Below are 24004 nucleotides of genomic sequence, written 5' to 3'. Positions count from 1 at the left end.
TACAGTGTAAATTAAAACAAACACTTTTCAACAGTTCTTTGTTAATTTTATTGAAGTTCAGCAGTTTGATTGCTCAGGTATGAAAAGTCAAGATACAAAAATTTCGGCTGCTACAAAACGAGTGTCGGACACACAGCTGACGTCTCTCAGAGCTTTTCAAGTAAGACAAAACGTTTTAGAGGAACCGTTACAGACAGCACAGAGCAGGGTCACGGAGAATAACTTAAATACAGAACAACAATATGTCTCGCTCTGAAACTTAAAAACATTAAATACACACAAAACTAATGACTTTCATTCCAAAATGAGACAACTTGTGATTAAATGATGACAGACAAAAATGCATTCATGTTCTAAGCATTAAGACAGTTTGAGAGAATTTAAATTCAGAGCATTTCACAGTACAGAGACTTCGATCCATCATGGTTGTGTTGCATTTTGGAACGAAGCCACTAAAACATGAAAATAAGAGTTGACCTTTAACATTGCACGTCACCCTAAAATGAGCCAGAGACAAAGTCCTGTGATTTGAGTCCAAAACACAGTTTGATGAGAGAATCCTCCGCTGCAGGTAAACTCAGGTCAGGCAGAAAAAGCAGTTTTTCGTAAACAGTCTAAAATACTCGTAACTATTTTTACAATGAAAGCAAAAGTAGTAAAGATTGAATGTACAGTAGAAACCAGGGCTGCACCGTGTATGGAGTAGCTGCAATATGAACAGCAATACATGTGAATACAGATTCCCATAATCAGTGCTTGAATCTTGGAAAACTAAACTGTGTCCCAATTTTAAATGAAGTTTAAGTCGTCAGTGAAATACAGTAGAATAAATCAACTTGTTTTTGAGCTCTTGAAATGAAAAGCCTTTTCTTACTGCCAGAAAAGAAAATGTGGATAGTGACACTTTATATTAACCCCTTGAAACCTGGAGGAATATCACTTGTGTTGTGCTGCTTTCAGACACCTTTTACAAATATTTAAACCTTTGAACCCTGAGCTAATGTGTTCAATAAAAAAAAATAAAAAAAATTAGAAAAATATTTTTAAAAAGCTAGGGGAAAAACTATGCTAAGAACTATCTGTATTATATATTTAAAATTATGTTACAAAATTATGAGAATTTTTTAAGCTCCTTTTTTACAGGTCATTTCCTTGTTTTTTGTTTTTAACCTTTTCTCTTTTTTTTCTAGTTTAATTGTTTTAAATTCTCTCTTTTTCTTTTTACTAATTTATTGACTTTTTTTTTTTTTTGCTTTTCCCTCATTGCTTTCTTCCCATGCTTTTGAAAGAAACCAAGCCAGCTGCTCAAGTTTCAAAGTGTTCAGGCAAAGAGAAAAAGCACAAAATAAAAATGTAGTAAATAACTTGAATAATGAAAGAACATGTATACAGACAGTGTAGTGCAGGTGCATTAAAGCTTTAAATCTGACACCTGGAGGCAACTTAAATGTCAACAGTGCAGACATTAGCATTAGTTTAAAGTTGGGACACAGTTAAGAGGCCTAAAAGTCTCACTAGCAGCCCCTAGAGGCCGAACTGGTCCATAACACCCCCAAACTGACTGACTGTGAAATAAACCCCAACTCTCACAGGTTGGGACTGGACAATACTGAAATAAAAATGTGAGGGAGATACTTTGAACAAATAGACAATAGTTTAATCTGAGTTGAACCCAGCTACTAGATTAAATACAAAAACATTCCAGGAGTGAACACTGAGGGTTTCCTCCTCAAACACCCTGCGCAGCTCTGATATAACTGTCAGTTTGAACACTGAGGCAGTGCAGCCCAACACAGGACAGAGAAACACATTCAGTTGTGGAGTATCAGGTACAGACACATCTGCAGTGCCTGTGTTTAGAGTCAGTACACGTCACCATCCTGAAACAATCTGTAGTTTGTCTCACTCTGCAGTGAGAGACAGAAACATCAACACTGTACACACACTGTACACGCTAAAGGACATATTAACAACCTAATGTAATACGAACTGATGAAGATAACATTTCGAGTGTCGCTCCACAGCAGTCTTTGGTTTTTCTATCTAAACATGAATTATATTCAAAGATACTGGTTAGTTTTTGCTTGTTCTCATGAGAAAGTACCGCAGAGTTTCCACCACTAATAATGTTTCAGAGTTTGTCCATACAAAATCTATACGACTTGATGTGGGCTGAGCGTCAGCAAACCTCAACACTAAAACAAACGTGTTAACTCACATCCACTTATACTTTGAGCAGAACTGTGCAGAGCCTGGACATTGAACATGTAATTTTCCCTTTGAAGGTGATTTTACTTGATTACTTACTGAGCCTACAGGCAGCTGTTTCTAAAAGCATTATCACAACATGGAATTGTGTTAATTTAATTCGACAAGAGCTACATGACGTTTCATTTACAGGCACTTAACTGTCTCATAGAAAAAAGTAAATGCTACTTGACTACGCCCGCCAACCTTGATGATCTGGGTAATGTTTAATGTGGCTGCGTTTTGATCAAAGCTGCTTTTAATGTTACGTAAATTTGAACGCAGTGCAAATTCTGGAGATTCTATAGTTTCAATTCAGAGATTCAGTTGTTTGTTTTTAGGTGGTAAAAATTAGTTTTTAGCCACTGTGACTGTTGACCTACAGTCACTCAGAGATTCCATCTCATCTTAAAAACACCCTCGACATCCTGGAGGTCACAGGTCTGATTCCCGTCTGCAGCCCCTCTGATGGTTTCCTCCACAGGTTCGGTGGACTGAAGACACTTGCAGGTAAGAATGTGTCCATCTGTGGGGACACTGAAGTGGACTAAAGGCCCGTCCATGGTGTCTCGCTGCCTTCCACTTATGCATGCTGGAATAAGCTGCAGCTGTTCACCAACCTGAAGACAGAAAATGGTTCGTAAAGAATGAAGGAAAGGAAACAAACTCAGTAACACGTAGAAACACAGGACATGCTATACTATGACTTTTTTCATGGTTTTGGACGACATACTATACTATGACTTTTATTTCATGATATTGGACGACATACTATACTGTGACTTTTTTTCACGATTTTGGACGACTTACTATACTATGACTTTTTTGCCATGATTTTGGACGACATGCTATACTATGACTTTTTTCATGATTTTGGACGACATGCTATACTATGACTTTTTTCATGGTTTTGGACGACATACTATACTATGACTTTTTTTTCATGGTTTTGGACGACATACTATACTATGACTTTTTTCATGGTTTTGGACGACATGCTATACTATGACTTTTTTTTCATGGTTTTGGACGACATACTATACTATGACTTTTTTCATGGTTTTGGACGACATGCTATACTATGACTTTTTTTTCATGATTTTGGACCACATGCTATACTATGACTTTTTTTTCATGGTTTTGGACGACATACTATACTATGACTTTTTTGCCATGATTTTGGACGACATGCTATACTATGACTTTTTTCATGGTTTTGGACGACATACTATACTATGACTTTTATTTCATGATATTGGACGACATACTATACTGTGACTTTTTTTCACGATTTTGGACGACTTACTATACTATGACTTTTTTGCCATGATTTTGGACGACATGCTATACTATGACTTTTTTCATGATTTTGGACGACATGCTATACTATGACTTTTTTCATGGTTTTGGACCACATGCTATACTATGACTTTTTTTTCATGGTTTTGGACGACATACTATACTATGACTTTTTTCATGGTTTTGGACGACATGCTATACTATGACTTTTTTCATGATTTTGGACGACATGCTATACTATGACTTTTTTTCATGGTTTTGGACGACATACTATACTATGACTTTTTTTCATGATTTTGGACGACATGCTATACTATGACTTTTTTTCATGATTTTGGACGACTGTTTTGTGTGGTCATGTCTGCTTGTGCTGTATTGCACACCCTAGTGGGTGTGCTGGTTGCCTTTTTTCTTCCTGCTCTCTCTCTTTTGCTCCTCCTCACCTGTCTTTCGACAGGAGTGAAACACCTGAAAGTGATTTGAGAGGAGAGTATTAAAGGGAGCTGAGGGGCTGAGTGAGGGGCACACACCGACGCTGGCACACCGACACAGACACAGTCATCAGCACCCAGCAGCAACTGCCAGCAGCAGCAGCAGCAGAAACACTGGATTTTGGGGAAACAGGTGTTTTCTTTTGTTCCCTTCCTAGAAAAGGTGGTTGGGCTTTGTTATTTTAGTTTGGATTGGAGGTTACAGGCAGTTCAGTTTTCGGGTTTTATTTAGTTTAGTTTCAGTTTCGATATTTAGGGGGAGGAGCTGGGTCTGACCGCCCACTGCGTGGTTGGCCCAGCAAATCCCCATCATTTGTTCTTTTCGGCCAGGATCTCCAACCCTCTTTTGATCCCACTTTTGAGTTGTAAGTCTGGTTCTTTTTTTCTGTTAATAATAAAACTTTGGTTGTTTCCCCCTCTCCCACTGTGTTTGTTGTCCTTCATATTTTCCAGTCTCAGTTCAGCCTTTGTCTATTTAGTGAGTTCTTGAAAGTGACATACCATACCATGACATGTTTTCATGGTTTTTGACGTCATGCTATACTATGACGCTTTCTCACAGTATAGCATGTCGTCCAAAACCATGAAAAAAAAGTCATAGTATAGTATGTCGTCCAAAACCATGAAAAAAAAGTCATAGTATAGTATGTCGTCCAAAATCATGAAAAAAAAGTCATAGTATAGTATGTCGTCCAAAACCATGAAAAAAGTCATAGTATAGTATGTTGTCCAAAATCATGAAAAAAGTCATAGTATAGCATGTTGTCCAAAATCATGAAAAAAGTCATAGTATAGTATGTTGTCCAAAATCATGAAAAAAAAGTCATAGTATAGTATGTCGTCCAAAATCATGAAAAAAGTCATAGTATAGTATGTTGTCCAAAATCATGAAAAAAAAGTCATAGTATAGTATGTCGTCCAAAATCATGAAAAAAGTCATAGTATAGCATGTCGTCCAAAATCATGGAAAAAAAGTCATAGTATAGCATGTCGTCCAAAATCATGAAAAAAGTCATAGTATAGTATGTTGTCCAAAATCATGAAAAAAAAGTCATAGTATAGTATGTCGTCCAAAATCATGAAAAAAGTCATAGTATAGCATGTTGTCCAAAATCATGAAAAAAAAGTCATAGTATAGCATGTCGTCCAAAATCATGGGAAAAAAGTCACAGTATAGTATGTCGTCCAAAATCATGAAAAAAGTCATAGTATAGCATGTTGTCCAAAATCATGAAAAAAGTCATAGTATAGTATGTCGTCCAAAATCATGAAAAAAAAGTCATAGTATAGTATGTCGTCCAAAATCATGAAAAAAGTCATAGTATAGCATGTTGTCCAAAATCATGAAAAAAAAGTCATAGTATAGCATGTCGTCCAAAATCATGAAAAAAAGTCATAGTATAGTATGTCGTCCAAAATCATGAAAAAAAGTCATAGTATAGCATGTCGTCCAAAATCATGAAAAAAAGTCATAGTATAGTATGTCGTCCAAAATCATGAAATAAAGTCATAGTATAGTATGTTGTCCAAAATTATGAAAAAAAAGTCATAGTATAGTATGTCGTCCAAAATCATGAAATAAAGTCATAGTATAGTATGTTGTCCAAAATCATGAAAAAAAGTCATAGTATAGTATGTTGTCCAAAATCATGAAAAAAGTCATAGTATAGTATGTTGTCCAAAATCATGAAAAAAAAGTCATAGTATAGTATGTCGTCCAAAATCATGAAAAAAGTCATAGTATAGTATGTCGTCCAAAACCATGAAAAAAGTCATAGTATAGTATGTCGTCCAAAACCATGATAAAAAAGTCATAGTATAGTATGTTGTCCAAAATCATGAAAAAAAAGTCATAGTATAGTATGTCGTCCAAAATCATGAAAAAAGTCATAGTATAGCATGTCGTCCAAAATCATGAAAAAAGTCATAGTATAGCATGTCGTCCAAAATCATGAAAAAAGTCATAGTATAGTATGTTGTCCAAAATGATGAAAAAAAAGTCATAGTATAGTATGTCGTCCAAAACCATGAAAAAAGTCATAGTATAGTATGTCGTCCAAAATCAGGAAAAAAGTCATAGTATAGTATGTCGTCCAAAACCATGAAAAAGTCATAGTATAGTATGTCGTCCAAAACCATGAAAAAAGTCATAGTATAGCATGTCGTCCAAAATCATGAAAAAAAAGTCATAGTATAGTATGTCGTCCAAAATCATGAAAAAAGTCATAGTATAGTATGTCGTCCAAAATCATGAAAAAAGTCATAGTATAGTATGTCGTCCAAAATCATGAAAAAAAGTCATAGTATAGTATGTTGTCCAAAATCATGAAAAAAAGTCATAGTATAGTATGTCGTCCAAAATCATGAAAAAAAGTCATAGTATAGCATGTCGTCCAAAATCATGAAAAAAGTCATAGTATAGTATGTCGTCCAAAATCATGAAAAAAGTCATAGTATAGTATGTTGTCCAAAATCATGAAAAAAAAGTCATAGTATAGTATGTCGTCCAAAACCATGAAAAAAGTCATAGTATAGTATGTCGTCCAAAATCAGGAAAAAAGTCATAGTATAGTATGTCGTCCAAAACCATGAAAAAGTCATAGTATAGTATGTCGTCCAAAACCATGAAAAAAGTCATAGTATAGCATGTTGTCCAAAACCATGAAATAAAAGTCATAGTATAGTATGTCGTCCAAAATCATGAAAAAAAAGTCATAGTATAGTATGTCGTCCAAAACCATGAAAAAAGTCATAGTATAGCATGTTGTCCAAAACCATGAAAAAAAAGTCATAGTATAGTATGTCGTCCAAAACCATGAAAAAAGTCATAGTATAGCATGTCGTCCAAAACCATGAAAAAAAGTCATAGTATAGCATGTCGTCCAAAATCATGAAAAAAGTCATAGTATAGTATGTTGTCCAAAATGATGAAAAAAAAGTCATAGTATAGTATGTCGTCCAAAACCATGAAAAAAAGTCATAGTATAGTATGTCGTCCAAAACCATGAAAAAAAGTCATAGTATAGCATGTCGTCCAAAATCATGAAAAAAGTCATAGTATAGTATGTTGTCCAAAATGATGAAAAAAAAGTCATAGTATAGTATGTCGTCCAAAACCATGAAAAAAGTCATAGTATAGTATGTCGTCCAAAATCAGGAAAAAAGTCATAGTATAGTATGTCGTCCAAAACCATGAAAAAGTCATAGTATAGTATGTCGTCCAAAACCATGAAAAAAGTCATAGTATAGTATGTTGTCCAAAACCATGAAAAAAAGTCATAGTATAGTATGTCGTCCAAAACCATGAAAAAAGTCATAGTATAGCATGTTGTCCAAAACCATGAAAAAAAAGTCATAGTATAGTATGTCGTCCAAAACCATGAAAAAAGTCATAGTATAGCATGTTGTCCAAAACCATGAAAAAAAAGTCATAGTATAGTATGTCGTCCAAAACCATGAAAAAAAAAGTCATAGTATAGTATGTTGTCCAAAATCATGAAAAAAGTCATAGTATAGCATGTCGTCCAAAATTGTGACAAAAAAGTCATAGTATAGCATGTCGTCCAAAATCATGAAAAAAGTCATAGTATAGCATGTCGTCCAAAATTGTGACAAAAAAGTCATAGTATAGCATGTTGTCCAAAACCATGAAAAAAAAGTCATAGTATAGTATGTCGTCCAAAATTGTGACAAAAAAGTCATAGTATAGTATGTCGTCCAAAACCGCGAAAAAAAAGTCATAGTATAGCATGTCGTCCAAAATTGTGACAAAAAAGTCATAGTATAGCATGTTGTCCAAAACCATGAAAAAAAAGTCATAGTATAGTATGTCGTCCAAAACCATGAAAAAAGTCATAGTATAGTATGTCGTCCAAAATTGTGACAAAAAAGTCATAGTTTCACTCCTGTCGAAAGACAGGTGAGGAGGAGCAAAAGAGAGAGAGAGCAGGAAGAAAAAAGGCAACCAGCACACCCACTAGGGTGTGCAATACAGCACAAGCAGACATGATCACACAAAACAGTCATCCAAAATCGTGAAAAAAAGTCATAGTATAGTATGTCGTCCAAAACCATGAAATAAAAGTCATAGTATAGCATGTCGTCCAAAACCATGAAAAAAAAGTCATAGTATAGCATGTCGTCCAAAATCATGAAAAAAAGTCACAGTATAGTATGTCGTCCAAAACCATGAAAAATGTCATAGTATAGTATGTCGTCCAAAATCATGAAAAATGTCATAGTATAGTATGTCGTCCAAAACCATGAAAAATGTCATAGTATAGTATGTCGTCCAAAACCATGAAAAAAGTCATAGTATAGTATGTCGTCCAAAATCATGAAAAAAAGTCATAGTATAGTATGTCGTCCAAAACCATGAAAAAAAGTCATAGTATAGTATGTCGTCCAAAATCATGAAAAAAAGTCATAGTATAGTATGTCGTCCAAAACCATGAAAAAAAGTCATAGTATAGTATGTCGTCCAAAATCATGAAAAATGTCATAGTATAGTATGTCGTCCAAAACCATGAAAAATGTCATAGTATAGTATGTCGTCCAAAATCATGAAAAATGTCATAGTATAGTATGTCGTCCAAAACCATGAAAAAAGTCATAGTATAGCATGTCGTCCAAAATCATGAAATAAAAGTCATAGTATAGTATGTCGTCCAAAACCATGAAAAAAGTCATAGTATAGTATGTCGTCCAAAACCATGAAAAAAGTCATAGTATAGTATGTCGTCCAAAATCATGAAATAAAAGTCATAGTATAGTATGTCGTCCAAAACCATGAAAAAAAAGTCATAGTATAGTATGTCGTCCAAAATCATGAAAAAAAGTCATAGTATAGTATGTCGTCCAAAACCATGAAAAAAAGTCATAGTATAGCATGTCGTCCAAAACCATGAAAAAAGTCATAGTATAGCATGTCGTCCAAAATCATGAAAAATGTCATAGTATAGTATGTCGTCCAATATCATGAAATAAAAGTCATAGTATAGTATGTCGTCCAAAACCATGAAAAAAAAGTCATAGTATAGTATGTCATAAAAAATGCCAAAAAAAGTCATAGTATAGTTTGTCATTCAAAATGCCATAAAGAGTCATAGTAAAGTATGTCGAAGAAATAAAAGTCATAGTATAGTATGTCGTCCAAAACCATGAAAAAAGTCATAGTATAGTATGTCAGTCAAAATCATGAAAAATGTCATAGTATAGTATGTCGTCCAAAATCATGAAAAATGTCATAGTATAGTATGTCATCCAAAACCATGAAAAAAAGTCATAGTATAGTATGTCGTCCAAAACCATGAAAAAAAAGTCATAGTATAGTATGTCGTCCAAAATCATGAAAAATGTCATAGTATAGTATGTCGTCCAAAATCATGAAAAAAAGTCATAGTATAGTATGTCGTCCAAAATCATGAAAAATGTCATAGTATAGTATGTCGTCCAATATCATGAAATAAAAGTCATAGTATAGTATGTCGTCCAAAACCATGAAAAAAAAGTCATAGTATAGTATGTCGTCCAAAATCATGAAAAAAAGTCATAGTATAGTATGTCGTCCAAAATCATGAAAAATGTCATAGTATAGTATGTCGTCCAATATCATGAAATAAAAGTCATAGTATAGTATGTCGTCCAAAACCATGAAAAAAGTCATAGTATAGTATGTCGTCCAAAACCATGAAAAAAGTCATAGTATAGTATGTCGTCCAAAATCATGAAAAAAGTCATAGTATAGTATGTCGTCCAAAATCATGAAAAATGTCATAGTATAGTATGTCGTCCAATATCATGAAATAAAAGTCATAGTATAGTATGTCGTCCAAAACCATGAAAAAAAAGTCATAGTATAGTATGTCGTCCAAAATCATGAAAAAAGTCATAGTATAGTATGTCGTCCAAAATCATGAAAAATGTCATAGTATAGTATGTCGTCCAATATCATGAAATAAAAGTCATAGTATAGTATGTCGTCCAAAACCATGAAAAAAAAGTCATAGTATAGTATGTCGTCCAAAACCATGAAAAAAGTCATAGTATAGTATGTCGTCCAATATCATGAAATAAAAGTCATAGTATAGTATGTCGTCCAAAACCATGAAAAAAAAGTCATAGTATAGTATGTCGTCCAAAATCATGAAAAAAAGTCATAGTATAGTATGTCGTCCAATATCATGAAATAAAAGTCATAGTATAGCATGTCGTCCAAAACCATGAAAAATGTCATAGTATAGCATGTTGTCCAAAATCATGAAAAAACATCATGGTATAGCATGTCGTCCAAAACTATTGAAAAAAAGTCAAAATATAGTATGTCATCCAAAACCACGAAAAAAACATCATAGTATAGAAAGTCGTCAAAAAGTTTATACGAAAAGTCAGCTGTCTATTTGTAAAAACAATGCATGGAAAAAGTATAGTATAGTAAGGCATAAAATTTAATGATAAATAGTAGTCATGAAAAAAGTCACAGTGTATGTCATAAAACTTCAACACAAAAACTCACTGTGTGGTGTTTTAAAAACATTTCATGTAGAAAGTCATAGAATGCCATAAAAATCTGCTGAAAAGAATGTGCATGCATATTTCTTTCTTTTAGTGTTGAATTTTAAGAGTTTCATGCATCTGGCACCTGCTGTTTGTGTTCCACATGGCTTTGTTGCTCGCACTTAACGCTTCATTTTTTTAAGGGCCTTAATTGTTGCTTAATTGATTTATCAACTTTTAATACTCTTAAGATCCCGTGGACACGTTGTATAAAACATCTCCTTATGGCTTTAAGGTAATGTTGCTGCTCACAGTTTAACAGTGTCAGGGATCCCAGCGTGCAGAGCAGCGTCCTAGGCATGGTGGGAGGTGTCGGGGCAGGGCTGGCTGTGTCTGTACGCCATGATGAAGGATGATGACTGGTGCCACCAGTAAAACATCAGCACCAGCAGCAGGTGCCACACCTGGTGACTGGAGCCCAGGTAGTTCAGCTGTCCTGCAGCAACATGACAGAGGAGGAACAGAGCAGGAAATGAAACCAGAGTCTGACAGTTTGACTTTGGCAACACAAAACTGTCTGTTCTGTATGTAAAGACAGTTTGTAACTTCAAGTTGTCTTTTATAAAGTGTTACCTTTGCAGACTTAAATATAACAACTGAGTATAATTTGATCATCAGTCTACTTCATCCTTCACAACCGCTGATGTGCAGTAGGATGTATTTTAGGTATTTTGTGCAAAATAGAAGATTTTCAAAACCTGGAAAACACCAGATGACACACACATGGCTGTGATGTCTGAAACTGTTTAATGTGCTGCTGCCTGTATTCTCTTTCAAAGGAGATTTTTAATCTCAGTAAGGCTTTTCCTGTTTGAATAAATTTTAAATAAAAATAAATAAAACACACTCAGCTTTGAAAATGCTTCAAATGCAACAGACGCTGATGCTTAAAATTTACATTTGGAATCACACAAAGCTGTCAGTGCTGTTTGAGACCTCATTTCCCTCCAAAAATAAAACTACAACTTTGAAGCCCTTTGAACATTTCACCGCTTAGTTACTGGATATAATAGTGATCATTTTTGATCGAATACGGAGCTGTAAATCATTCCAAACTGTTTAAATCATTCCAAATTACGGAAATCGAAAAGTAGTCTCACCTGGGAAGTAGCGCTCAGGAACTTTTGAAACGTAGAAAATGAGCGCTAATGCAGCGATGAAGTACATCCCCAGGACTCGAGGAACAAAAGCCTAAAAGGAAAAAGTATTTATTCAACCAATGTGTGGACAAAAATGAACAGCAGCTACAGAACACTTGACGTCAGTGAGTGATTAGTATCAATAACATTATCAGATATGATTAGAGTCTAAATATTGGTGGGAGCTGCTTATCTTTTAGAAGATGAACACTGCTACAACAGAACAATTCCACAATTGAATAAATATTATAGCTGAAAAAAATCAATTGAACAGTGTCATCACTTTTCACAGCTGACATCAGTCCCTAGAGATGCAGCATACATCAGTACATCTCCACAATTTTAAATCTCCACATTTTTCTCCCTTGTAGAACAAAATGATTTCAACTTGCAGACTAATATCTTTGGTTAAAATATCAATCAAAGCTTCACTCAGCTCAACTTGAGCTCAAACTTAAGAATCAAGGCAGTGGATATTATGGTCATTGAGACAACGCTGAGCGTGCTGACCTGGACGAGCTCTGAGGAGAAGCCCCCAGTGATGCAGATCCAGTGGACGGTGGGGATGAGGCCGTACCCGGCCACCAAGCAGAAGATGAGCGAGCGCAGCTGCTTCCACTGCTTGCTGAGGTAATGAGGGTGGATCTGAGCGAAGAAGACGGCCAGGATCATGGCCAGGACCGTCACTAGGTACACCTGCCGCCAGTACTGCAGGGACAGAAAGGTCAATGGTCACACCATACACAGTTACAAATACATCCACTCCCTTCCTATTCACAGTGAACATATGTATACATTTCACTGTGTCATTCTAACATTTACTATAAAGGGAGTAAATTCTAAGGCTTTTCTACAAGTTCTACAGATCTGAGAGTTTTGAAAAGCCGTCACACTTTGTCAAACTAAAACCCTCTGGACATATTAAAAGATTAATTCAAGACTAGGGCTGTACAAAGTGTCATCGCAATGTCAACTTGCACGATAATTGCTTAGGACTGCAATACTGCACTTTAAATATAGTAACAATTATAATAAAAAAATTACAGTGTGTCTGCAGGCAATACTTTGTCTGATGCCTTGCTGTTAACTCTGTGGCCAACTGGACGGAGCCCTCGCCATTAGACACTGTCTGATTGGTCAGAGTCTGCATGTAAATGAGGTTTATTAGACGAGTGCTGCCACACTACTCTAAAGAGTGTGACAAGGTAAGTGCAGATGAAAGTACGAATGTCAGAGAAGAACTGGTGCCTAAAAATGCATGTCAGCCATCTGACAATATTTTGGATTCAGGAGCGACAACGTGGTACAAGCAGGTACCGTGCAAGACTGAGTCAAGAACTACAAACACTTTGATATCTGTTTATTTATTGCAAGTTATATTGTTATCGTTGTATTCAACAACATTATCCTTCCTCATATCGTGCAGCCCTATTCATGAATGAATGAATGAATGAATGAATTTATTCCGGTCTTATATCTCAAAATATACATAATTCATTCACACCAATATGTACATGTTGACTGAAAAGGTGTAGACTGAAGCAGAAGCTTATTTAGCCCACCCTCTTTACACACGCACACACACACACATACTCAAAACAACAACAACAAAAAAAAAAAACGGCTCACAATGCAGCCAACAAAAGGCTGATAACTGAGAAATAAGAACAATTTAAAACCACAAAACAAAAAAATTGAAGCCAAATCTCAGTCATGTATCTTTGAATTGCTGACTTTTTATATAATGTTTTTGATTGTGATAAAGAAGTGCTAAGTTTTAATTCATACTTAATTGTGCTCCTTTAACAGAAATACAGTTTATTTTAGTGTTTGTTCTGACTGTTGGTTTTCTAAACGTCTCAGTTCCTCTGAGCTCATAGTGTCTATCTCTACTTTCAAAAAGAGTCTGTATAGTGTTTGGAACAAGGTTATTTTTAACTTTATATATAAACTTTATTGTGTTCAATTCAACTAAATCATAAAATTTTAGTATTTGCAATTTAATAAAAAGTGGATTTGTGGAGTCTTCATATGCAGCATGACTGATTATTCTAATAGCTTTTTTTCTGTAACATGAATATGGGTTTTATATTGGTTATATACGTACTGCCCCATACTTCAACACAATATAATATGTCAGGCAGAAAAAGAGCGCAATACAATATGTACAGAGTATGTTTATGTAATATATATTTGTATCTATATAGTATTGCTATTGTTTTAGATATTTTGTTTTTAACATTGCTTATGTGTGATTTCCAGCTGAGTTTATAAACAATAATCACACCAAGAAATTTATTTTCATAAACTCTTTCTAATTCAATTTCATTAATTACCAGTTTCAATTGAATTTTAATTTGCCCTTTGGAGAAGACAATATATTTAGTTTATCTATGTTCAAGGAAAGCTTATTAAGGTCAAACCAATTTTTTAATCTCTGTAGCCCTTTTTCTGCCTTGCTGAGAAGTAATTCTAAGTTTTCCCCTGAGCAATATAAGGTTGTATCATCAGCAAATAATACATAATTGAACTCGTTAGTCACACTACAAATGTCATTAATATATAGAATGAACAACTTGGGCCCCAATATCAAACCCTGCGGCACCCCGCAAATTATTCTAAGCATATTGGACCTCACATCACTTATTTGCATATTGATATCTATTGTCCAGATAATTTTTTAGCCAAGCATGTGCAATTCCTCTGAAACCATACCTTTCAAGTTTATGTAGCAATATATTATGATCTATTGTATGGAATGCCTTCTTCAAATCTATGAAAATCTCTATTGTATGCTATTGTTATTGTTCATGACCTTATAAAAACACACAGAGCTGGTGGAGCAGCGTGTTTATGAGACAGTACGACAGGCAGCAGCATGAAATGACACCACCAGGAGGCAGGCAAATGAAATGTTCATCTGTGTCGAGTTTTGCACACCGGACTGCCGACCCTGTTCTGTACTAACGTGTGAGTGAATATGCAGCACAAAGTAACCCGCTATTACATGATTATAACATTTCCATTATCATTTTAATGGAATATAATTTTAAAACAATATTATTCAAGACACATTTTGACGTTTGAAGTTGCTCATGAACACTTCTGATAATTTTTTCAGTGGTCAAACAAGTAGTTGATTAATGAAGTGACAGAAAACAATCATTTATCCAGTATAAATTCTAAGTGTCGGCTCCTTCTGGGTAGAGCTGCAACAATTAGTTGATCGAAAAAAAATTAATTGCTAACTATTTTGATGATTAATTAATGTTTCAGTCTTTTTCTTGTGAGCAAAAAATGTCAAAGATTTGATGTAATTTGCTGCTTTTCTTTGCCATTTATGACAGTAAATGAAGAGTTACAGGGTTTTGGACTGTTGGTTGGACAAAAGACGAAATTTGAAAATGTCACTTTGGGCTTTGGGAAATTGTGATGAGCATTTTTCACCTTTTAAAACATTCATAGACTAAATAATTAATCATGAAAATAATAATAAAAATAATAGTTAATTGCAGCCCTGGCTCAAGCTCCTCCAATGTGAGATTTTGCTGCTTTTGTCTGTTTTTTTTTTTTATCAACGTTTACTTAAAATCTTTGGCTCTTGGACTATTAGTCAGAGGAAAGGAAGAATAAAAAACAATTTCAAGACTTTACCCTGAGCTCTGGGAATGTGTCTCTGTGTGACTGGGAAAAAAAGATGAATCAAGAATTAAACGATTGTTTGCTGAAGCCATAAAATGTTTTCTGTGATCCAAATCAATTGAGGAAACTAACACCTCAGGTTTGATAGCTACCATTTCATGTATGGGTTTATTCAACTTGCATATATTATTTGCACTTCCTCAGTAAAAAAAAAAAAAAAGAGCGAAGATCTAAGCATGTGCTAAAAACCGTCTCCAACTGTTTCAAACCTACAGCGAGTCGTCACTGTTAACTTAAACTTCTATAAGTAACTGTGCACAGTCTGGACAGCCTCGTCTCAGTCCCTTCTGTCCATTTGTGTGGATGTAGGCCTCCGTCCAGTCACACGTCCTCATGTGACGAGTCCTGCTGAATTTCACAGTGAATAAATTTGCACCAGGAACAAGGCCCCGCTCGGCTCCAGCCAAATTTCTTAAGCTCTTCTCCTAACAGACACCGTGTTCTCTTCTCCAAATCTGCATCTTTAAAACACTCTGACGAGACAAGAGTTTGACTGGCTAAATATAAAAAAAAAATAAAATAAAAAAAATCAGCTTTTCTGCAGGGACTTGGCTTGCCACAGGAGTGGAGGCACCCAGAAGCGGAGCCCCAGTCTTGGCAAGGACGGGGGGCCCCCTTCGCTGAGACAGCTCCCAGACTTGCGAACGTCATATGGTGGGGAACAGGAGTGACGGACCGCTCCGTGAACGCAGCCATCTGGTTTGGGCTGGAGCAGATTTCAGCTGCGTTCTGGGGGCAAAATAACCCAGTGCTTCCAATATGCGGGGGAAAGCGAACAGTAAGGAGTACAGCCAAATACTTCAGGAGTAAAAAAAAAATGTAAAAAAAAAAAAAAGAAAAAAGAAAAGAGAAGCAACCAGGAAAGGAAAAGAAATAACATGGTGGTGGGCGGCTGTCATCAGAGGCTGTTTTCCAAACGGCGAGCGCAGCAAAGGTGTCGTGTTGCTTATTCACCAGGAACAATGAGTCAATCAGCAGAGCCAGACTGTGGGCTCCACTTCAGCTTTATTCAATTACGGCTTCTCAGGCCGAGGATGAGCTAAAAAGTCTCCGGGGAGGACTGTGGTTAGATGTTGAAGCGATGATCTGTGCAGCGCCGCTCACACATAAAACATATTTACATTATCTATAATGTACATGAAGCTGCAGCACGTGTAGCACTACAGTAAACCTTGATTCTTCTAAAATAGGGCTGAATATCAAATCTCAATCCTTTTCAGTACCAACTCAGACCCACAATCTTCTTCACTTATTCTCTGATCAGACAGTTTATAATCTAAATCATAATTTTATCTTTTTACGAGTATTCTTGACCAGAAAATAACAGTCTGACAAAAAATATTCTCATCACAGGATCTACTTATTCTGTTTCCGAAGCTTTCAGCCACATCACATGAAATTCCATCCACAGAGGAAACACAGAGGAAGGCCACAAAATGTTTGAGAGCTTCGGAAACAAAATAAGTAGCAGTCTGATTTTAGACCTCTGAATCAACGCCCACATCTCCAATTTAGCTTTGCATGGGGGATTAAGAACGCCACTGTCTTCTCCTTGCAAAGCTTCAGAGCTGCTGAACTACGTCCACATAAAACAGCAACAGAAAAATGGCAACAAGCATGGCTGAGACTGACGAAGCTGCACAGATTGTTTTAAGTCAACTTACTAAAATAGCAGCCCCTTAATTTTAAAATGTCTTAGACTGCACTGAAAAACATGCTCAAACAACAGCTACTGGAGCGTCCAGTGGGATGGATACAGCAGCCACGACTTACTGGCTGGGACAAAATAAACTCAGATAAGCAGAACCCAACGTCAGGCTTCTGTGGTCACAATTTTCAAATCCCAGAGGCAGCAATTTAAAAAAAAAAAAAAACAACAAACAGGTTGTAAACACCTGGCCCAGTGGGCTTCATGTGCACACTGACTGCCCTACACTCATCCTGACATATGCGAATGAGAGTAGATGAAGAAAACATTAATGCAAGCTGTGATGCTTGCAGTACTACCCTATGAAAACGGCCATGGCTGGTTTAAGTGCAATCTACATGAATACATATCACATAGTTTACTGTAGGGAGTGTGTGGTCAGTGAGATAGAGAGTTGCGGTGGATGTGATGAGAGCAGAGAATCGTGTGCTGAAGCCGTAACATCCACAGTCAGTGGGCACTTCAGTTTGTATGCTTTGTTTAAATATAACTGACTGGACATCTGTAAGATTCACATTTATTATTCATATATTATTGCTCACAGAAGGTCTGCTCTACTGCAGTACTTCTACTTTTATTTACATTGAGTCATGATGATTATATTACATGTTTACAAGGTTATAATATAGTTCTGTGACGGAAAGTTTTTACGATTCAACAGTGTAATAAACATCAATTCATGCATTAGTTCGTCTCATGTCATCATGACCTGCAGGCCTGGTCTACATTAGAGAGCAATTAAAAAGTTGACTGTATTCAATGTTGTATTGATCACACTACAGAATGACTTATATTTTGTGTACAGCGGTATAATATGTGAGATAACAAACATCAAAAATAAATAAATTGCATATTTAATTGCAGCTGCTCTATTAGTCTAAAAAATAGCAGAATATTTTTGTTATCGTTCAAACCTATTTCAGACGAAATTCAAGATTTAAGAAATTTGACTACTTTTATCATATTACAAAGAGTTTTGTACACAAATAATTTCATATATAAGTATGGGTATTAAGGTTGCAGGTTGTAAGCACTTTCCTTGATTGATCACTTGTAACATTAATGATCAATCAGTTGATTAATCATGATTTTAAAAAAGACACCATCCTAGGAGACTAAACATTGTGTATATTTAAGAATAGATCTTTATTTGATCAATTATATTTCACATATTCAATCAAACCCTTAATGACCAATTAATCGATCATCAATTAATCGTTATCATCCTTAACAGCTATCAAAACAGTACTGTTTTGGTATTGATACCAAAGTAGTAATGGAAAACTGTGGGATTTTCTCAGATCATGGAAGTAGAAAACATGAAACAGTGCAGCAGTTTGTTCATTCTGCATGTCGTCTGCTGCATGAACTAGACTCCACAAGAAGAATAAGCTGCAGTTAAACTGAGTCGGAGTGTCACTGAGTCAGGAGCAGCATCTGAGTGCAGCTTTTTACATTTAGCACTTTAAAGGATTTTAAACTGACACTCTGGATGCAGAAAGTGGTGCACCACATGAAAAACCAAGTAACTGATCTGCCAGTGATGTTTAACTTTACCCTTGTAGACTCAATTAAACCCTAATACCTTTTTTATTGAATCCCTAGCTGAGTAAATGTAATCATTTTATACATGTTTTGGCAGACCAAAACAGTGACACATTAATTTTTGTAAAGTCAAGCTCAGGAAAGTCAGACACTGGGCTAAACTTAACCTTTGTTCGATTAATAGCAGCTACCTTCAAGCAGATGCTGCTGATATTTTTGCAAGCAAGAAATCTAAAATAAAACTTTAGTGCATAAGCAGGCATCAGATACCGCTGTGTGCAGACACATGACATCACATCTTATCCACTCTCTGATTACGTTCCTTGAATGCAATTTAATTATCTATTTCAATTTGCTTGTTTTCTTTATTTTAATACATATTGTTGTTACTATTTATGTCTGGTGTATATACCTTTTAGAACCTATAATTCTTATTTTTTCATGATTAATTTGTGTATAGTAGATGCTCATATTATGTATAGTATCCTGCTTTTTAAAAATTATCTACACTATGAAATCTATTCTTGTATTTCTGCTGCTGTGACACTTCAATTTCCCTGTGTGGGATCAATAAAGTCAGTCTTATCTGATATGATCTGATGTGCTGCGGTGTGAAGTATAGCTGCAGATGAATTTTCTGATTTAATACCCTTTCAACAGAAAGAAAACATCCCTTACAAATCCTAGTCAAGATAAATCAGAGAGGCGAACTTACATTATTACAATAGAAGGTGTAGAAGACTCCGGGGACATAGCAGCCCAGGATGCCGATGGAAACCCCTGCGTAGTCCAGCGCCATCCAGCGGCGGCTTGTCTTCTCCGAGCGGTGGCAACAGAACAGGTGATAACCCACTGAACACAGCATACACAGCTGAGGATGGTAAGATCCAGAGGAGACGACAAGGGGAGAGTCAGGCATTGCAGCAGCGAGGGATGTGATACGACAGCAAGATAACAAGTAAGAAAATATTATGATTTAACCATTTTCATCTCAAAATTCTGCCTTTTTTTTTTTGATAGACTCTTTTTTTTTTTTTTTTTTTTTAATTGGACTTGAAGACTCTGGTTCTCGAGCCTGGTCCAGCCAACTGCTGGACTGATTATTTTTCATTTGTTGAGAAGAACTGCCAATATTTTGGATAAGGTCTGATGTCCTTCTGTATCCACTCAGATTAAGGTAACACCATGCAATTGCCACATATTCAGTTTCCAGGATATTTGGCTAAACAGCCACATTGCTCAACATAAGGAGAAACCATGTTGTCACATAACATAAAACAAGCCCTGCCTAGGTAAACTTGGCAAACTTAAAAATGACAGAAACAGACCTGAGATATCGTTTGCAATTCATTCTTATCTAGTATTCATTACATTTTAATCTGTAACTTAAAAGATAATTAATATGGTGTTTTAATGATGTCAAATATGACAATGATGTTGAATCCTGCTCTTTATCAGAAGAATTCACTGCAACAGCTCAACTATCAGAATGATGTAACACCACCGGCTCAGTCACTGCCATTTTCTGTCTCTATATTAAGCAGACTGTATTGGCGGCGTTTTGTGCACAGAGATCTGACCCAACAAGATAATCAACATTTGAGAATAGCTGACTAAGGAGAGGCATGATTACTATACTTGTTTTTATTTATAATAGTCCATCATACAAAGGAATTTATTAACACTTGATGAACATAATGGGTGCCAGCTGAACCACACCACAGCCGTACTGTAATATCAATCAAACTACCAGCTAGTGAAAATGTAAGATGTAAGGCGACGTCCTAATTTCTACTGACTGTCATGGCTGAAATAAACTGGGAAACTCAGTCCTGTACCTGGAAGCAGAAGAGCCCGATGGAGTAGATGACGTAGTCCTCTTTGGAGGCGCCAATGGCTGGCAGCACCGAGGCCATGTTGTACACCCCGACAAAGAAGAAGAGGAGGAAGCCCAACAGATGGCTCCAGATATTCACCGTCTCATTGGACAGAATGAAGAGGCTGCACAGAGGGTTTACAAACGTTAAACAGTCACTGAGATAAAAAAAATCCATTCTGTCTTCTCCTTTTACTACAGACTGAGCAATCTCAACCACACAGACCGTAGTATTTAAAGGAATACTAAGCAAGATTGCCAAAGTGAAAGTGAATGCCAACCCCAGGTTTGCTCTTCTGTTGGCATTTTGCGATACTATATTTACCCTTTTTCTGCGCTGTGTGCATGATTCTTATAGCTTCCTTTTAGATACATGCTACTTATGGTCTGACAACTGGTCGCTACCTTTTGATTAAGCCCCAACCTCACCTGCCCACTGTGCCCAGGAACATCCCAAACACAGCAAAACAAAAAGAAAATAAGAAAATACAGGCAAAGAGTAGAGTCTCTGCAGATAAATACAGCACCACACACTTCTAGCAGGTCATGAGTGATGTTTGAGAGGTACTACTTTTTTATGAGTCTATTTTTCTTTTTAATTCAAACATATTTATGCTGTATGCATGTACATGCAGAAAGTCAATCCCTTGGCTCAAGCAAGGTTCAAGATCAAGGGCCCTGACACACCAAGTCAGCTCATTAATATCATCAAGTTGGTGATGTGTCTCACACCACTGGCACTAGTTGGACCTTGTCAACTTTTTATGGCCGATTCAGGATGTTTAATCAGCATCAGAGATTGTGAGGCCGGTCAGTGAGAGAATTCACTCTGATTGGCAGTTCAACTCAGCACACGAGAGGAGAAACGGAAGTGAGGAAAGTAAACAAACTGCATAAGTCAAGAGGGCGTGAGACTGAAACAAAGTTGTCATATTAAGTAACATTTTTTTTTTGCCCATTGAGCAGAAAAGTTTGTGTTGTTGCTCATTAGAGCATGGCAAGTACCCTTTGTTCTTTCAACATTGGGTTGTCTTGTTAACATGCTAACTGGCTAACTAGCATCTTGAATCCGTCCTGTTAATCTTCCAGTATACAGACTACTGCTGTCTGCTGGTTTGAAGAGTTATTTCCTCTCACACAGACGCAGAACTTACATACTAGTTGGACACTGTCTTTGTGGCGTGTTCAAGTACAACTTTCTGGCCAAAACAAAGGTGATGTGAGGTGACCCAACAGTCGGCCTTACTTGCTAGTAGTTTTCTTTATGTTAGTTTGACTTTGAGGAGGAATGAATTTGGTGTAATTAGCTGCTGTAACTGACCAACAAAATTATGTTGCTTCAAAGACTCAGAGTAAAGTTATACCATTGATTTTGTCAGTGTTTGAATACTAGCATTAACTAGGCAAGTAGTGGCCTATCTGTGGGGTATTTGTCTGGGTATCAACCTGTTTTTAAGAAGATGAATCTGTAAAGGAAGGCAACTAAAACAACAGAAGAACCCACAAAAAAAGAGAAAATGTTTGGCTGATCTGTCATAATGAAATCATCCAGCTCTTCTGTTGTTGAAATGTATCATTACATAACAAAATGCTGAGTTAAATTAAATAAAACCAGGTCAGAAAAGTCCCTGAGCCAACCTCTGGAGTCAACTCTGCACACTGACTTCCCTGAGGAGCAGTCAAGACAAACCACAACTATTAATTGTTTGAGGATTAATAAACTATTACGACATTACTGCTCACCTTTTAATGCACAGTCTGGAGGGCAGGTAGGCTCTGTATCCATCTGTGATGTAGGGGTTCTCCCTCAGAAACAACGGGATCTGTTCATAGGTGTACAGTCTGATTCCTCGAGGCACCAGCACAGGCCAGTACTGATAACCTCCCAGCTCAATGTAGTGTGTCGTCTGAGCGCTCTTTTGGGGTTTCTGAGGCATGGCTGGGCCGTAGGACTCTGCCTTAGTCTGACCTGAAGCTGAAAACAAAGAGTCAGATCCAAATAAGCCTAGATCCTCACATGATAACTCTTATTAAACTTTATAGCATGGTTGACAAATTAAATGCTGTCACACTTATTTTTAAGACTATGGTTTCTCAGTTTGCCTGATCTACAAGCCACTGTGTCAGGCAGGAGAGTTTATTTTACTGTCTAATGGAGCAGGGATACAAGGAACCAGATTACTTAGAGTTTATCTTTAGTGATATGCTGAAGAACATGTTAACAACTGACATCAGGGACAAGCTGAGTGTCTCTATTATCTGAGTGACAGGAACTTGAGGAGCTAACATTAGCTAGCTAACATTATTTGACAGCTTTAAAGGAGCAGCCATCGACTTATCTTACATGTGATTTCATGTTTACCCACGTTAACAACCTCAAGTTCATCCATTCCGCTCTAATTGTATGGAGAAAAACTAACACCAAACTCCGCTCAGGAATTTAGCAATTTTTGGCCTGACGTGCTGACAAACGTTTACGTCAACAGAACATGGCTCAAGAGTTTTTTTAAGAGGCTCCCGACTCCAAATAATAATCCAGCTGGCATCTGATACTCCAATCACCACTTATTAACTATTAATAGAAACGTTTCTACTCCCAGTCTTCCCCAACTACTGTAAAATCGACTAGTTAGCCTAACGTCAAAACGCGGTGGCGAGAACTGTCACCGATTCTGACAGTTGTGATTTTGTTGACATAACGTGCTTGCTTTGACAATTATTATAAGCCGATTATGCCAAAAGAACCCACTTAACTAGACACCATATTAAGTTGAACCTTTTAGGGTAAATAATGCTGTCATCAACTAGGTCAATCTTAAAATAACAGAATTGTCAAAGCGCTTTGGCAGCCACTGGCTAATTACAGCTGAACGGGCTACACTGCATGCTAGCTAACAAAGCTTTGTTTAGAGCCAATAAATTAACAATAAACTCACCTTTTAATTTGGTGTATGTGCAGTTTGTTCCATTTTGGGGCTTGTAATACGTGTTATGCATTTGTATGAATAAGTTAACATTAATTTAATAAGACAACGTAGTGTACATCAAGTTTCGGCTACAACATCTTCCAAATCATCAGAGACGTCATCAGTGATGGACCCCTCCGCGTGCCCCGAGACCGCCTGCGTAAAAACAGACCCAAACATAGCTGGCTTCACAGTGCAGGGTAATAAACCAGACAAAAATAATAATAATGATAATAAAATAATGTTAACAAGACTGAAAGCACTGTAAAAACTGTGGACCCTGTCGTAAAAAAAATCCAATCGAACTACAGTTACAAGATTAGGACTGAACTTTCACAATATACTTTTCCTTTTACAAAATGTTTATTAAATATTTGAACAACTAAAAGTGACACACTAAGAAATACAGCAAAAATACATTTAAACAATATTTAGGTATTAATCCTACATTGCCACAACACACTTTACATTTTAAT

The 24004-nt window shown here is 36.3% G+C and overlaps 1 protein-coding gene across 1 annotated transcript; it reads right to left on the bottom strand.

Moving 5' to 3' along the window:
* Positions 1 to 51: 51 nt before the first annotated feature.
* On the bottom strand, positions 52 to 23653 carry paqr3a (progestin and adipoQ receptor family member IIIa). The gene is made up of 8 exons (XM_049579977.1): positions 23499 to 23653; positions 22306 to 22537; positions 20525 to 20687; positions 19402 to 19557; positions 12242 to 12439; positions 11693 to 11783; positions 10845 to 11028; positions 52 to 2867 (listed from the first exon to the last, which is right to left on the bottom strand). The coding sequence occupies exons 1-7, from the start codon at positions 23557 to 23559 to the stop codon at positions 10886 to 10888; spliced, it is 1044 nt and encodes a 347-aa protein (XP_049435934.1). The 5' UTR covers positions 23560 to 23653; the 3' UTR covers positions 52 to 2867; positions 10845 to 10885.
* Between the last annotated feature and the right edge of the window lie 351 nt (positions 23654 to 24004).

Source organism: Epinephelus fuscoguttatus, linkage group LG6 (genome assembly GCF_011397635.1).
Source record: "Epinephelus fuscoguttatus linkage group LG6, E.fuscoguttatus.final_Chr_v1".
Lineage (NCBI taxonomy): Eukaryota > Metazoa > Chordata > Actinopteri > Perciformes > Serranidae > Epinephelus > Epinephelus fuscoguttatus.
Note: the sequence above shows the minus strand (reverse complement) of the source record. Positions and strands in the feature narration are given on the sequence as shown.